Genomic DNA, 16149 nt, shown 5'->3' with positions numbered 1-16149 from the left:
TAGTGAAGAAAATATAGTAAGAGTGTGACGAGGGAGAGGAAATGAAGGAAAAAAAGATAACTGCTGCCTTAATTACTATCTAGTAAACGCTTTTCTTCAGACAATTTCTATATATATATATATGCTTTTTGAATTATTTGAAATGTTAAAACAACCTGCTTCTACTTCAAAAATATTTGTGGATAATAAGTGTTATTATAAGTTATTATTAATAATAAATACAGCTGTCTTTAACAGCAGTGATTTTTCTGTATGTATTCTAGCTGGTAAYTTCAAGTTAGTTAGAATAGTATTCCTCAATCAAGTAAATGAGATGGCCTTTAAACATCACTACAGATTCATATTTTGCTGTAACCTCCTACAATTTATTATCTTTCTGCAAGCATTAGTATTATCTAGAGTTAAACCTGTGTATAAATACCACTTTTAGTATATAATGCAATAAAATCATGTAGAAGTTGTCAGATAAGCATTCTATCAATTAGAAAAAGAGAGAAGCCTTTAAGAATTCATTGGATTTTATTCACAGTATAGAGGAAATAATCATACTCAGACAGTGCTTCCTTTCTTTWATGCAAGATGCTTTCAGGAGTGCTGTATTAACTGCTTGCTATAATTTCACCATGTATTACTTAGGTTTGGGAGACTGCTTTACATCATGTGTGCAGTAGATGATGACTAAATCGATCTCTTCCAAATCCCTTTGAACAAACAGATCAGTCATTTTCTTACTTCTCAGAAAGGAGAGCCAGATAAGATTGATTTCACTCCACCTTCCTTTCCTAGAATATTTTGATAGGGACACATGAAAGGTAATATATTTACAGCTTTAGAAATCTGAAAGCTTGTATSAACCCACAGAGTAAGTATAGTTTAAGTAGCAACTTTTTCCTGCAGTCATTGAAGAACCTTTAGACCTAGCTGGAGCGACGCTAAGCCCTTAAAAAGAGAGAGAATACTGTCTTCATGAACACTTGCTCCTTGTATCTGCTTAAAAGGAGTACAGTTTGCTGTTAACATCTCAGTTAAGGGTGGAAGTGAACAAGTACAATTATATATGCACCTAAAAATACTTGGCTTTGAATGACAGATACTTTGTTCATAACCTTCATTTAAGGACTAATAGGTAAATCAGTGCCAGACAATTAATATTCTGTTTTTTATGTATTTCATTTTCTATATTTAAATTTTCTGATGTTATGAAAGTTTCTAAAAATGACATTTATTATTCAYGCCCAGTTAATATGATTTAGTAGAGATTCTACTTTTAACATTTAATTTGTTTTGTCCTGTAATATTTTTAAAATTCATCTTGTGTGTATTTACTAGACTTGTCCTATGCTCCTGAGAAGATGGAAAACAGTAGACTTTTTAGCTTTTGGTGGAGCTTGAAAAATACAAAAATAGTTTAAAGTGCCTAATAACATAATGCTAGTTRTTTTTTCTCTTTACCAAGTCTACGAATCTTTGGCTGACTAGAAACTTGTTTCTGAAGTATTTGTATTTGTTTCTCCTGAAAATTCTTAACATAAGGCTGTGCAGCTTTTTCTTTGCCCAGTTTCTGCTGAGGAGATCCCTAAAAGGCCAAGTGCTTTCTCTTCCTCCTCCACTTCATGCTGTAAGCTTAYAGATGCTTGGATACTCCTCCCATGAAGATTTTGGGATGCAGGAAAGGAGCGGAAGAGCATTGTTTTGCATAATATTTTGAACCTAAGGGACAACAAAACTCTCCTTGTTAAGCTGATAACTGTCCTTTCTGTACAAGACGGCTCCTTTTGCATCTCACAGACCTGTTGTTGTGGCTTTGTGATATCTGCACGTATCTGACTGTTTCCAAAGGAGCTTTCCTGTTTGTCTCTCACTTCTCAGTTCACTTTCCCCTTTTTTGCACCAGCCTTAGTACTTGTCTCAGGTAAACAGATTGAAAAATTAAAACTGGTAAAGTAAATGCATATGTGCATATATTCATTTTCTCTGTTTTTTGTAGTTGTTGTTTTTCCCTACAGGTTTTCCTTAGTGAACCATTCTGCCTTGGGGCCACGCACACAGGTGGGAAGAGGGAAAGTGGTGACAGCGTGGGTGCTGCTGGGGAAGTCGGAGGATAGTGGCTGCCCCCTTTTAAAGCAGCCRAGTCAGTGATTCAAGTCTCTAAGCCCATCAAAGTGCAGACTGTCAGTCTGTCCTATCTCCGCAGTCTCTGGCCACGCATTCCTATCCCTTGGATGTTAGTGCACTTGCAGGGTAAATCACATCAGAAAATGAATCATCTCTGGGAGGAGAGAAGCAGTTTAGATCTTAGCCCAGCCCCTTCTCTCATCTTCTGCATCTGCATAAGCCCTCATGCTGGTGCCAAGGTATGATGAACATGTAGCTGGGAAGAGGGCTGGAGAAAAGAAACTAACTGTTGGTTAATAAAGCAGCTGTGGAACGGCAACATAAGTAAGGTTAAGAGAAGTTAAGCTGTCACCTCAGAATTTGTCTTACCATGGTCTCTCTAATAGGACACAGTTTGATTTAGCTAAGCCAATCTAATGACCAGCTATGTGGAAAGAGGTCATAATCTTCATCCCACCATATCCAGATCTGTTTCTATYTGTCTTACTTAAAATATGTTTTACTTCCCAGTGAAGTAAGTTGAAAGAAAATGGAAAGTTTTTATTGTTGTTGYTGCTGTTATTCTGGTGATTGTGTAAGATTTTTGGGGAAAGGAAGATTAGGTTTTCTCAGGAAGGTGTTATGGTAGGATTAGTTTCTGTTGGTTTCAATTGCAGAATTGTTTTGGCAAGAGTTGCATACATTTGGAGCACTTTTCTCAAGATATTGTAGAAACTGAAAAAATAAATGCATCCAAAAAGAGACTGTAAGAAATAGATATTCACTTCATACCCTTGAATTATTTCATCACAGACCAAGCCCTAAACCGAGAGGGTTTTTTAAATCTTAAAATGAATAACATGGCTGTAACTTATAGGTCGATTTAGCCAGATCAGTTATCCCCAAAGGTAGCTAGCAGTGRAAGAAGTGGAAACTTATTACATAAAGCATCCCAGCTTCTGACAACTATTGAGCTGGTGGATGCGTCTGGATCATTTTATTTAATACCTATCCACTAATTTGTCTAATCCCTTCCTGAATGAATTTATATTTTCAGTCTCTGAAACATCCTGCAGTAATTGTTCCATTATTTAATTATACACTGGGTGAAAGTTTACATTCTTCTGTTTCATTTTAATCCTTCTGCCTGTTTGTTTCTTTGAACTGCTCCTTGTTCATGGTTTATGAACTAGGGGATGATTATTCACACTCTCCTTTCATGATATTCCTAATTTTAGAAGTCTTTGTCATATTCCTCTTTCATTTATCTTTTTTCCAAGCTCAAGGTCCCTGAGCTTGTTTTTTTTCCAAGGGTAATACTTCTATTTTTATTTTTGTTACCCATTTTTGTTTTTATTTTTCTCTGTATCCTTTTGTCTCTAGTCTCTTAAGTTGCAGGAGATTCATGGAATTTGGATGCTGGCCTAATGATGTCTCTTTGTTTCTGATCCWCTCCTAATAATCCCTTCCATTCTGYTTAGCTTCCTGACTGTTGATGAGCTTTGTTTTTGGAGAGTTTGTAGTGGTGGCCAAATTACTTTTCTAAGGCATAGGTAATAAGAGATTAGAGGCTTTGCTGAGTTTGAGCAGAGATGAGGCACACTGGGTGATAGATACCTGTAGAAGCTGCTCTCACAGAATATCAAGAGGAACCCAAATCTTGTTACACTTAAATCGGATTTACTTGGAATTGATGATTTTGACTGAAGAGAAGAAAGCAAAAGACAAAGTCTAGTAAAATAAAATCCATTCTGAGTTTAAAATAATAATGTAACTTGACTAGAGGAGGGGGTTTTGGAGAAGGATTTTTATCTTTTCCCTTAGTATTTGTATACTCTGACTTCTTGAAATGATTTTCTAGGGTGACAGTCAGGCAAACTTTATTCTTCCTTATTGAGCTATGATGTTTTAATGAAAATGAGATCTGTTATCTTGTTTATCTTGTTCTTATGCTTTTCCATAGACATATGCTAAAGTCTGCTTTTAGAGACAGAAACATTGAGGACATTCTCCTAGGATGTGGGATGGGTGAATTTAGAACCTRTTAGGTTATGTAGAGCATAAAAGCCAAGTTTCTTATTTCCTGGGCAAATGTTCTAGTMATTAGATAGTGATACAGCAGAGATTACTGTGGCTGGGTCAAGTWGGAGCCCATTCTCACAGAGCATCCCAAGTGGAGGGAAGCAATGTTTCTTAATACTTCTTTATCTCCTCAGGATAGGAAGTGACCACCTAACATGGGTGGACTGGATTACATACTGCAAGCAAGTATGTGTGTGTGTATCTCTGTGTTAGAAGAACTGGACCTTTCTCTTTAGGTTTTTAGATGTGTTTGTCTCTCTATTGATAGGGATATCACAGGGATAGAGAATTTAGGTAGTAGTGCTAGGGTAATCTGCAGCATTCCTTCCGCTCCAGATATCTAAACTACCGGTGAGGCAATACTTACATTAATAACCTAAATTAGATGGGTCAGATTTTACACAGGTGCAGAAAACTGTTAAGGAATTCATCAGGCTGTTCAGGAAGTCCTCAAACATCCTGAAAGGCAGAAAAGCACAGAGGCAGCTCAGTGCAGAACATTTAATGAGCATCTTTGTCTGGTATTCAGGAAATGGGAAGCTTGAGAAAGGTAGCCATGCCTGTATATCCATTCAAGATCTGTTTTCTTTTAATTGAGTGGTTATAAATAAAGAGATGGATGGATTTGATGATGTGCTGGCCAACCGGTTTTCTTTGGATTGTGCTCTGCGGTGTGATTTTGTGGCCATTGCAAGTTGTTATTTTGTAGACTTCATGCTAGTATTGCTTATATTTTATGAATATCATCTTCAAAAACCTGTTGTTTGAATGGAACAATAATGATCTTAAGTTCATCCTTTGGTAAAAGGAAAGATTCATGCATGTTCTTTGGAKTTTTTTCTCTTCAGGTGTTTCATTTTATAAATAACTACATGTGAATAAAATCATAGAATCATAAAATAATCTTGAAAAACAAAATACTTCACCTGTCTTGGGCTTTTTAGACTCTCATTTATGTCTTTTTATCGAATTATTTTGATTCTTATTGTRTAATCATTCCTCTATCAATAAAGTACGTTCTATCACTTTTTCTCAGCTTTTAATCAGGTGAATTGAAAAGGGATCAAATACTAATCCCCAAGAAAAAGAAAATAAGGAGAAACTTATTGAAAAAATGAACTCAGTTTTACCTGAAGTTGTTAACTTTAGTATTTAAATCAGAGATGATTTCCTGTGCCATGTTACTGGTTACTTTGTACCCATTAGGTTATAGAGCAACCTTTAATTATAGGTCTTGTAATATTTCTCTCTAAGGTGAATAGGTGCTCTTCTGTTAGCAAATGTTCAATATCTTGTTTTCTGTTTGTTACTCAGTATATGGTCACTCACTTACCATCCATTCATAGAATCATAGAATCAGTAAGGTTGGAAGGGACCTCTGGAGATCATCTAGCCCAACCTTCCTGCTCAAGCAGGGTYACCTAGATAGAGCATGTTAGACAAGGTTGCATCCAGGCGGGCCTTGAAGATCTCCAGAGAAGGAGACTCCACAACCTCTCTGGGCAACCTGTGCCAGGGCTCTGTCACTCTCACAGGGAAGAAATTCCCCCTCACGGTCATACAGAACTTCCCGTGCTTCAATTCCTGCCCATTGCCTCTTGTCCTGTCACATGGGACAACTGAAAAGAGTTTGTCCCCGTCCCCTTGACACCCTCCCTTCAGGTACTTGTACACATTGATCAGATCCCCCCTCAGGCTTCTCTTGCCCAGGCTGAAGAGGCCCAGCTCTAGCAGCCGTTCCTCACAGGGCAGGTGCTCCAGCCCTCTGATCATCTTTGTAGCCCTACGCTGGACTCTCTCCAGCAGCTCCCTGTCTCTCTTGTCCCGGGGAGACCAGAACTGGACACAGGACTTGAGGTGAGGCCTCCCCAGGGCTGAGTAGAGGGGCAGGATCACCTCCCTTGGCCTGCTGGCAACAGTCTTCCCAATGCACCCCAGGAGACCATTGGCTTTCTTGGCCACAAGGGCACATTGCTGGCTCATCCACCAGCACTCCCAGGTCCTTCTCTGCAGAGCTGCTCTCCAGAAGGTCAGCCCCCAGCTTGTATTTGTGCCTAGGGTTATTTTTCCCTAGGTGGAGGACTCTGCACTTGCCCTTGTGGAACCTCAGGAAGTTCCTCTCCACCCAACTCTCCAGCCTGTCCAGGTCTCTCTGAGTGGCAGCACAGCCACTCCTCCCAGCTTTGTATCATCAGCAAACTTGCTGAGGAGGCACTCTGTCCCCTCATCCACGTCCTTGATGAAAAAGTTGAACAGGATGGGACCCAGTACTGAGCCCTGGGGGATGCCACTAGCCACAGGCCTCCAACTGGACTCCACACCACTGATGACGACCCTCAGAGCTCTGCCTTTTAGCCAGTTCTCAAGCCACCTCACTGTCCACTCGTCTAACCCACACTTCCAGAGCTTCTCTAGGAGGACGTTATGGGAGACAGTGTCAAAAGTCTTGCTRAAGTCAAGGTACACAACGTCCACTGCTCTCCCCTCATCTACCCAGCCAGTCATTCCATCATAGAAGGCTATCAGATTGGTTAAGTAGGATTTCCCCTTGCTGAATCCATGCTGGCTACTCCTGATCACCTTCTTCTCCTCCACATGTTTGGAGATGACATCCAGAAGTAGCTGTTSCATCCCCTTTGCAGGGATGGAGGTGAGGCTGACTGGCCTATAGTTGCCTGGGTCCTTCTCCTTGCCCTTCTTGAAGACTGGAGTGACATTGGCTTTCTTCCAGTCCTCAGGCACCTCTCCAGCTCTCCAGGACTTTTCAAAGATGATGGAGAGCAGCTTGACAACAACACCCACCAGCTCCCTCAGTACCCGTGGGTGCATCCTATCCAGGCCCATGGATTTGTGGATGTCTAGCCTGCCCAGAAGGTCTCTAATCCTTTCCTCCTCAACCAAAGGAAAGTCTTCCCTTGTCCAGACTTTCTCCCTCATATCCAGGCTTCAGGATTCGTGGGGGCTGCCCTTAGCAGTGCAGACTGAAGCACAGAAGGCATTCAGTAATTCTGCCTTCTCTGCATCCCTTGTCACCAGGGCCCCCGCCCCATTCAGTAGTGGGCCCACGTTTTCCCTAGTCTTCCTCTTGCTGCTGAKGTATTTGAAGAAGCCCTTCCTGTTGTCCTTGACATCCCTTGCCAGACTCAATTCCAGCTGGGCCTTAGCCTTCCTCACTGCATCTCTGCACACTCTGACTGCATTCGTACAGGCTCCCAAGTAGCCTGTCCCCTCTCCCACATTTGGTGTACTTTCTTCTTCTGCCTGAATTTGGCCAGGAGCTCCTTGCTCACCCATGCAGGTCTCCTGCCCCTTTTGCTGCACTTCTTACTCATAGGGATGCACTGCTCTTGAGCTTGGAGGAAGTGGTGTTTGAATACTAGCCAGTATACATACGTTACTCAGTATCAACTTTGAAAGCAAAATTTCTGTTGTCTTCAGAGTTTTTCTGTACTATTTCTTAAGAGAATGCAAAGACTTCACAAATTATGTGTGAGTATATATATATATATATATATAAATTATGAAGATAATGGCATTTCCATTTAACGCATGCCTAGATGAGTTACAGATGGACTAAGAAATTAAAAAGGATGGAGATTAATCAGTATTAGCTACTTGTTTTAAAATACTTAAGATTTTCAAGGTTTTTCAGTGCAAATTAACATTTATATGAATTTTCATTAGCTTCAGTGGTAACTTTGGATGCTTGGCATTTCTGCAGATCAGACTTGAACGTTGCCTGCCAACTGTTTGGAAGATAAAGAACACCCATCTAGTTATCACACCTCCAAATGTGCTTATTTTTGCTTCAATTAATACAAGATCTCTGTGGGACAGAATCTGATCTTTCTGCATTCAGTAGAGCGCCTTTACTCTGTGCTTCTAATGGAGACTGAGAGGTGCACTAGGAGCATATGCATTTGTTCTGAGAGAATGATGGCAGCATGCTCTGAAGTATAAGTAGTAAAACATTTGTTCAAGCAAAAGATTTCCAGACTTCTAAATGTAGACAAAGCAGAGACTTTTTTCCCCAGCCTTATTTATGGAACTTACTAAATAAACAACTTGGCTGAAGTCTTTCAGAAGGTGCTGTTTGAGGCAGAAACAGAAAAATTAAAATTTCATTTTGAAATGTTAACATTTTTTAAAGATATAAGTTATTGAAAATTGAATCTTATAACAGTAGGCTTCAAGCAGCTTTAATAATCTGTAAAGACAGCAGCCTTATGTTATTTAAGCAGATCTGCAGTGTAGGTACTGTACATCTGACAGAAGTATATCTGCCATTTTGTGCAGATGAATTTAACAACAGAAAATAAAATAGTTGAGCTAATGATTACAGAGTTAGTATTTTGGCTACACTTGTATATTATAGACAACATACATTTTAATATGTCACTTTTAGTTAACTTTTTTTTTTTGTTCTTTCTTCTAGGAGCCACAAAAATTGTCCCAGTTGAGGCTACTCCCCAAGAAAGTGAACCCACAACTCCAGAGACAACAGTTCAAGACCCATCACAACGAAGAGGGTATCAAGAATATGCCATTCAGCAAACCCCATATGAACAGGCAATGAAATCAAGCAGGTAGTTTTGAAGTCCTTATATTCATGGTCATGCAGGGTATGAATTAAATACTTCTCTATCCATTTTCATGGAATTGAAATACTCTCATTTTTTTTTAATAAAGAAACAGATAAACATAATCCATGCATCGGTTGTTGAATTTAAAAAAACATGTGGTGAACATCTTTTTAAAATAAATAAACATTTGTGTCTGTTATGAACATCTAGGAAACTTCTGCTATATTTTGTATCAATATTGTAAATATAACTGGTTTTGTTTCTTTTTAGGTTAGGTCCAACTCAGCTGAAGATTTTTACATGTGAATACTGTAACAAGGTGTTCAAATTTAAACACTCTCTCCAAGCACACTTGCGGATTCATACAAATGAAAAGCCTTACAAGTGTTCATACTGTAATTATGCCAGTGCAATCAAAGCCAACCTAAATGTTCAYATGCGAAAACATACAGGGGAGAAGTTCAGCTGTGATTATTGTACATTTACTTGTCTCAGCAAAGGCCATCTCAAGGTCCACATTGAAAGAGTTCACAAGAAAATTAAGCAGCATTGTCGCTTCTGCAAAAAAAAGTACTCAGATGTTAAAAATTTAATCAAGCACATCAAGGAAACACATGACCTTCAGGACAAAAAAGTGAAAGATGTTTTTGACGAGCTTCGCTTGATGACACGAGAGGGGAAAAGACAGCTTCTTTATGACTGCCATATTTGTGAACGCAAATTCAAAAATGAACTGGATCGAGACCGTCATATGCTTGTTCATGGTGACGAAAGGCCCTTTGCATGTGAGCTCTGTGGTCATGGAGCAACTAAATACCAAGCTCTTGAGCTTCATGTTCGAAAACACCCTTTTGTATATGTGTGTTCTGTCTGCCTGAAGAAATTTGTTAGTTCTGTAAGACTCCGTGCTCACATCAAAGACGTGCACGTGGATTTGCCGGAGACTTCTGTTTTTAACAGTTCTATCAATCAAAGTTTCTGCCTCCTTGAGCCAGGAGGTGATATCCAACCAGAAGCACTTGGTGAACAGCTAGCACAAAGTGCAGATGAAATGAGTATCACRAGTACTGATTCTAACAACATACCAAAACCATCTACTTGTAAAGGCGAATCAAAGACGGCAGAGGTAAACTATAATGGTCAGCATAATGGTGACTTAAAGGTCAATACAACCCCTTCCTTAGAATTTGAACATCCTCTGGCAGAGAATGTAGCAGAGCCACTGTGTCAGGCATCAATGGACATAGCAGCCCCAAATATTCAAYCCTGTGAAGCATCAGATTGTTTTATGTTGAAAAATGGTACCTCTGCCCCTGATGAGTTAAAAGTTTCTCCTGGAAATGAAGAAGTTGTTAATCATTGCAGTTCTGTAAATATTCAGGGTGAGGAAATCCAACTTTTGTTGTCAGAAGACAAAAGTTTAAATCAAAATCAGAACAACGCAATGACTGAGAACCTTTCTGAAGAGAAAAATCATTCTATTTCTTCTAATGAATCAGAAACAAATAAATCTTCAAATCAAAATTCAACAGAAGCCCCTAATCCTTTGCCAGMACCAGATTCTAATGCAACCAGCAGTTCACAGGCAGACTCTTCCAACGCAGTTACAACAGATAATCAGAGTGGAGCTGTTGCCTTTATGCAGATACTGGACAGCTTGCAGAAGAGACAAATGAACACAGAGCTGTGTGAGAGGATACGGAAAGTTTATGGAGACTTGGAATGTGAATATTGTGGTAAGGAGCAACAGGATGGTATTTGTTACTTTTTTATAATGCTATATAGTGGCCTTCTTCATGCTCTGGTATATAGTTTTTTGATACAGTTATATGTACTTGTAGTAATAATTTTGTAGCTCAGAGTGGATTCTGGGATCCAGCTAGATTTACTTTGGGCTATATAAACAGTGTGAAATGAACTCAAATCTCCTGAAGAAAGTACTAGGGGAATATAGCAAAGTAAAGCTCTGAAAGAGACAATTCTCTGTTGACATGAAATGTGATGAAATGTTCTGCTAAACATAGAAAATCAGCTGCTTTCTGTCAGCCTGCCTCCCCCCCGCCAGCTCATAATTTTCACTGAGGCCAAGCAGAGCAGAGATAAGCATCCATGTGCAGCATTTGTTAGTCTGTACTTACAGTGTTTTAAGCTTCATATCGTCTYAGTGTGAAATTGAGTCTGACTTTTTTATATAGCCTGCAAGGACGTGTAAATAATATGCATTTTGTGCATTACGTAATGTATACTGGCATGTTTTTATGACTTTTTTTGAACCAGTTTCTGTGAGATGGAAAACTTCATTGCGTAGTGTCAGATCAAAACTGTCCTGATTTTTTTTTTTTTTTTTTTTTAGTTTCACTAATGAAAATATGCTTAGAGGGAAAAAAAAAAGAAAAAGAAAAAAAATGAAGATAAATTAATCTAACATATAATTACAATGCTATGATGTTTTAAAAATTATTTTATTTTCCAAACTTTGATTCTGGTGTCTTTTCAAGAATTAAGGCTGCAAGATAAATCCAAAATTCTTCCCCTTCAAGTGATGAATGCACAGAAAGTTTTCATTAGAACAAATGAAAAAGGTGTGTTCTTTCTTTTTATCTAGTGAAGGATCTTTAGGACAAGTTTTCATTAAACATAGAAGGGACGGGAGTCAAAGATTGTGATCTGCCCTAAAATAAATCTAGATATGTATTGTCTTTTCATTATGTAAGTTTTTAAACAGATCTTTAGAATTTACTTGTTTCATGTCTGATTTTATTTTTAGGCAAGTTGTTTTGGTACCAAGTGCATTACGACATGCATGTTCGTACGCACACTCGAGAACATTTGTATTACTGCTCCCAGTGCAATTATTCATCAATCACCAAAAACTGCCTTAAGCGTCACGTCATTCAGAAACACAGTAATATTTTGCTGAAATGTCCCACAGAACATTGTGACTACTCTACTCCAGATAAATACAAGCTCCAGGCGCATCTTAAAGTTCACACTGAGCTGGTAAGTAATCAAATGGTGTATTTATCTAAATTTAGTGTCATCATCCTAATGTTTGGAGTCGTATGGTAATATTTGGAGGCATGGATTGTTTCTTTCAGAWGTAGTTGGCTAGAATAATAATGCAGTTCACGCATATGGTCTTGGTTTTCTGTGATACTGCTGTGATTTGTGACAATGTCACTGAATGAATCGCATTACCATAGCCGCAATCGAGGATGTGGTGCATCAAAATTGTGCGTCTTTCAGTCAGCATTACGAGGCTTCTGTTTGAATTTTTTGTAATTGATAAAAACACAGTGAGTCTTTTTTGTGAGTGCTCTCTACATGCTTCTGTGCAGGAAAACTCATAGGAGTTTCTTTCAGGATACATCTGTGTTCATTTTTTTTCCTTCAGTTTTCCCAATGTTTWCAAACTCTTTGAGTCTTGAGAGAGTAAAATGGGGCCTGGTACTATTGTTACTTTATTTCCTTGGAGCTGAATTCCCTTCCTTCATAAAGACATGATTGTGGTGAGATGAAAATTTGCTTGTCTCTTAATTAATTGAATAACTGAATACCTGTCTCAATTGCTTCTCATGTCAAAACCAGATCTGGCCTATTTCTTCAAAGTGCTCTGACGTGTTTTCCTTGTCACTATGTAAGGGGCTATGTCCTTGACTGGAAGCCCTCTTTATGCAAGATACTGCTCTGTGCTACTGCTGGACAATCTAAAGAGAAAATTGTTTCCTGTGTAAACCTGGCTTGCATTTATTCCAAAAGTATATTTTTAAAATATATTTTTGGTGCCTGGAATGAGAAATATTTCATAAGTGACTAAGGAGTTCTTTATTGTTGATGTGCTTAGGAGAGAAGCAGTCTGATGTGTGTTTTTAGAATTACAATTCCTTATATGCTTCTCTTTCATGATTATGAAAAAGATGTATTTTCTTTACGTCGATATTGCCTAGCTTTTTGTTGTTTTTGTTATTGTTTATTATTTTGCATGGCTAGGCCAGGTAGGTTCAGCTTTCCTCAGAAAATATCTGTGTACCATGGACTTTTTTCCTACCATTTAACAGCATCATTTCTGCTTGTGTGGCATAATTGATCTGGGTCATGCTAGGCTTGTTGCATATACCCAGAAAGTCTTTAATGGGCATACACCTAAGAAATGCATGAACATATTTAAGCACCTTCCAGTTCCAAAGTGACCTATAGAAACAAAAATGATTGGCAGTAGCATGCTACCTGGGAATAGTGATTTCAATCTACTTCTGACTGTCCTCTTTCCAGAAGGCCSCCTGGAGTGCATTGATAGAAGTGAATGGCAGAGCTCAGATGGCTGTGATCAGTGGCACAAAGCCTAGTTGGAGGCCAGTAATTAGCAGTGTACCCTAGAGGTCAATACTGGCTTGAGTCCTGTTCAATTTATTCATCAGTGAGGTGGAAGAAGGGACAGAGTGCCTCCTCAGCAAGTTTGTTGATGATACAAAACTGAGAGGAGTGGCTGATACACCAGCGGGCTGAGCTGCCATTCAGAGAGACCTGGACAGGCTGGAGAGTTGGGCGGAGAGGAACCTCCTGAGGTTCAGCAAAGGCGAGTGCAGAGTCCTGCACCTGGGGAGAAATAAACCTATGCACGACTAGAGGCTTCAGAGGGCTGACCTGCTAGAAAGCAACTCTGTGGAGAAGGACCTGGGAGTGCTGGTGGAGGACAAGTTGACCATGAGCCAGCAATGTGCCCTTGTGGCCAAGGTGGCCGATGGTATCCCGGGGTGCATTAGGAAGAATGTTGCCAGGAGGTCAAGGGAGGTTGTCTTACCCCTCCCCTCAGCCCTGATGAGGCCACATCTGCAGTACTGTGTCTAGTGCTGAGCTCCCCTGTTTAAGAAAGATACAGAGCTACTGGAGTGAGTCCAACGAAGGGCTACAAAGATGATCAGAGGGCTGGAGCACCTGCCCTCTGAGGAAAGGCTGAAAGAGCTGGGACTATTCAGCCAAGACTGAGGGGGGATCTTATCAATGTGTTTAAATAGCTGAGGGGAACAGGTTGAGAGGATAGGGCTGGACATTTTTCAGTGGTGCCCAGCAGTAGGATGAGAGGCAATGGGCACAATGTAAGACATGGGAAGTTTCATCTGAACATAAGGAAAAAGTATACTGTAAAAGTAGCTGAGCCCTGGAACAGGTTGCCCGGAGAGGTTGTTTGGTCTCCATCCTTGGAGATATTCAAAAGCCATTTGGACACAGTCCTGGGCAATGTGCTCTAGGTGACCCTGCTTGAGCAAGAGGGTTGAAGTAGATATCCAGAGGTCCCTTCAACCTCAACCATTCTGTGATTCTGCATTACTTCACATGATTTTGTCTGGGATACAGGTATTGAATAAAGCACTGTTTAGGATTTCATTAAATTCTTGGTAAGCATTTGTATTTGTAATTAAACTTTCTTGACTGGCTTGAATGATGGCATGAATGATGTCCTTGCAATTTGTATTTTTATTAAGTTGCACAATAGCTATATCATTAAACTACTTCCAAAGATAGTTATCCTTCTTTTGAATCTATTTTTTACTTTTGTTCAAGCAAAAGAAAAAAGAATACTGGTTGCTTAATAGCAATGGTCACTCTTCTATCCATGCAGCCTGTTTTTTTTTCATTCTTTATGCAGCATTATAGTTTCATTGGCATTGTCTTGTAAATAAATCCTCTGCACCCTTGACATGCAGAACATACAACACACACCGCCCAAGACATGTGTGCCCACACACATGAGAAGGCAACATCTGAACTCACCTAAAGTACTGTGATAAATATTGATGTTATAATCCCTTTTACTAGTGAAATGTGTTGTTTGAATTAAGGATCTGTATTAATTTTTTCCCCAGATGTGGACAATTTCAGCATTGCTACTTTAAAGAGCTGTTAAACATACGGTGCCTAATGTTTTCAGGTCTTTTTTTGGCCTCTGGGGGTGGGCTCTTGGCCAATATTTCCAACAGTTAAAGTTACTTAAAAGGATTTGGAACAGAACAGAACGTTTCCCCTCCTACCCTTTTTAAGTACTAGCTTTCTGTAACTGCAGGACAGCTTTTAAAGAAACAGCAGGTGACACAAAAGGGAAGTGTTTGACTCCCCAACCAATATTATGGACATTTTAAACAAAATCTGAATTTATTATGAAATATACAGAAGGCTCACTTAACAGACATGTCTTTAGCTTGCTTTTGAATTTATTAAGTTTATGATATACATTTGATCGCAAAAATCTGTTTAAATGATATCTGAGACAGCTTTAAAACAAAGCCTACAATTAGGCATCCTACATACATACATAAATACCTCTTTTTCAAATGTAGTGAATGTCCAGTAGCTTCCACTAGGAGGCCCATTTTTTTGATACGAATTAGAACTGAGAAAATGCATTTTGTATTTAGAAACAATGTGACAGCAAAATCTTTCAGGATTATGCTTACTGATGCTTACTCAAAAATATTTTGAGCTTTTAAAAGAATTGAAAATTAATGTATTAGAGTTTACTTAGTTACTAAATTTTGCAGTTTTCATCTTGGCCTTTGTGTCAAATGCTTGCTACATTTACTTAACGTAACCTTTAGTAAATAGGACACTCCTTCCAAAATACAGTATTTAACAAACTATGTACATTTAAATATGGAGAGCAATTTTAATGTTGATTTTAGTTTGCAAAATTAATACTTAACAGAATTAAAGCTCTCCCAGAGGAGCTACATGTTGTAGTCTTTGATTATGGTGTTGCTTTCTGCTTTTCAACTGGATCCCTGCCTTATTTGGTGTACAAGATGAATGCTGGCCATTGAAAAGCAGCTTTCCATTTTTACTATTAATACCCATTCCTCAGTGTATAGCCTCCCATCTTATTCTCTACACACAATTCACGTTGTGCACTGAATTTGGGWTTGCATTTCCTAGGGGATGGCTGGGAGGAGTGTGTATGTGCTGCCTATGGCCACTGTGTTTGCTACACATCTTCATAATAGAGGATTTTTATTTTCAAACTTTGGGAACCGAGGTTCAGTTTGATTTCAGACCAAATTTTGTGTGTCTTCCCTAATTCTCTGTGACAGACTTTTACTTCCAAGGGTTGTGTAGTGGCTTCTTTCAGGATTTTTGGCATTTATGGAGCTCTGTAGAAGTTCAAACCATGAAACATATGTGAACTCCTTCAGTGTCATAGTACCTAAGGGAGGGAGTGGACAGTTTACAGCAACTTCAGAAAAGTGACCAAAGAGGATGAATTACGATGCAGATCTGCAGCTATTTTTACAGGCCAGATTCAAAAAGAGAGTTAAGCACCATAATTTCTAGTGATGAATAAACTAGTGTTAGTAATTAGGGACCAGCAGTGAAAATAAACATTGCTGGGTTTGGTGCA

At 39.1% G+C, this 16149-nt stretch overlaps 1 protein-coding gene across 4 annotated transcripts in view; it reads left to right on the top strand.

Moving 5' to 3' along the window:
- ZFAT (zinc finger and AT-hook domain containing) overlaps positions 1–16149 on the top strand; it is an 89535-nt gene that overhangs the window by 34061 nt on the left and 39325 nt on the right. For 3 of the 4 annotated variants that reach the window (XM_085320713.1, XM_085320553.1, XM_085320629.1), the window contains exons 5-7: positions 8612–8762; positions 9030–10495; positions 11527–11759. In XM_085320713.1, coding sequence (XP_085176839.1) covers positions 8612–8762; positions 9030–10495; positions 11527–11759 — 1850 coding nt within the window. Of the gene's footprint in view, positions 1–2025; positions 2242–8611; positions 8763–9029; positions 10496–11526; positions 11760–16149 lie in introns of those variants that run through there. The other variant, XM_085320784.1, reaches the window with a different exon arrangement.

The sequence above is a fragment of the Rhea americana genome, unplaced genomic scaffold (genome assembly GCF_003343005.1).
Source record: "Rhea americana isolate MKP2758 unplaced genomic scaffold, rheAme1 scaffold_0, whole genome shotgun sequence".
NCBI lineage: Eukaryota > Metazoa > Chordata > Aves > Rheiformes > Rheidae > Rhea > Rhea americana.
This window is presented reverse-complemented; position numbering and strand designations above follow the sequence as displayed.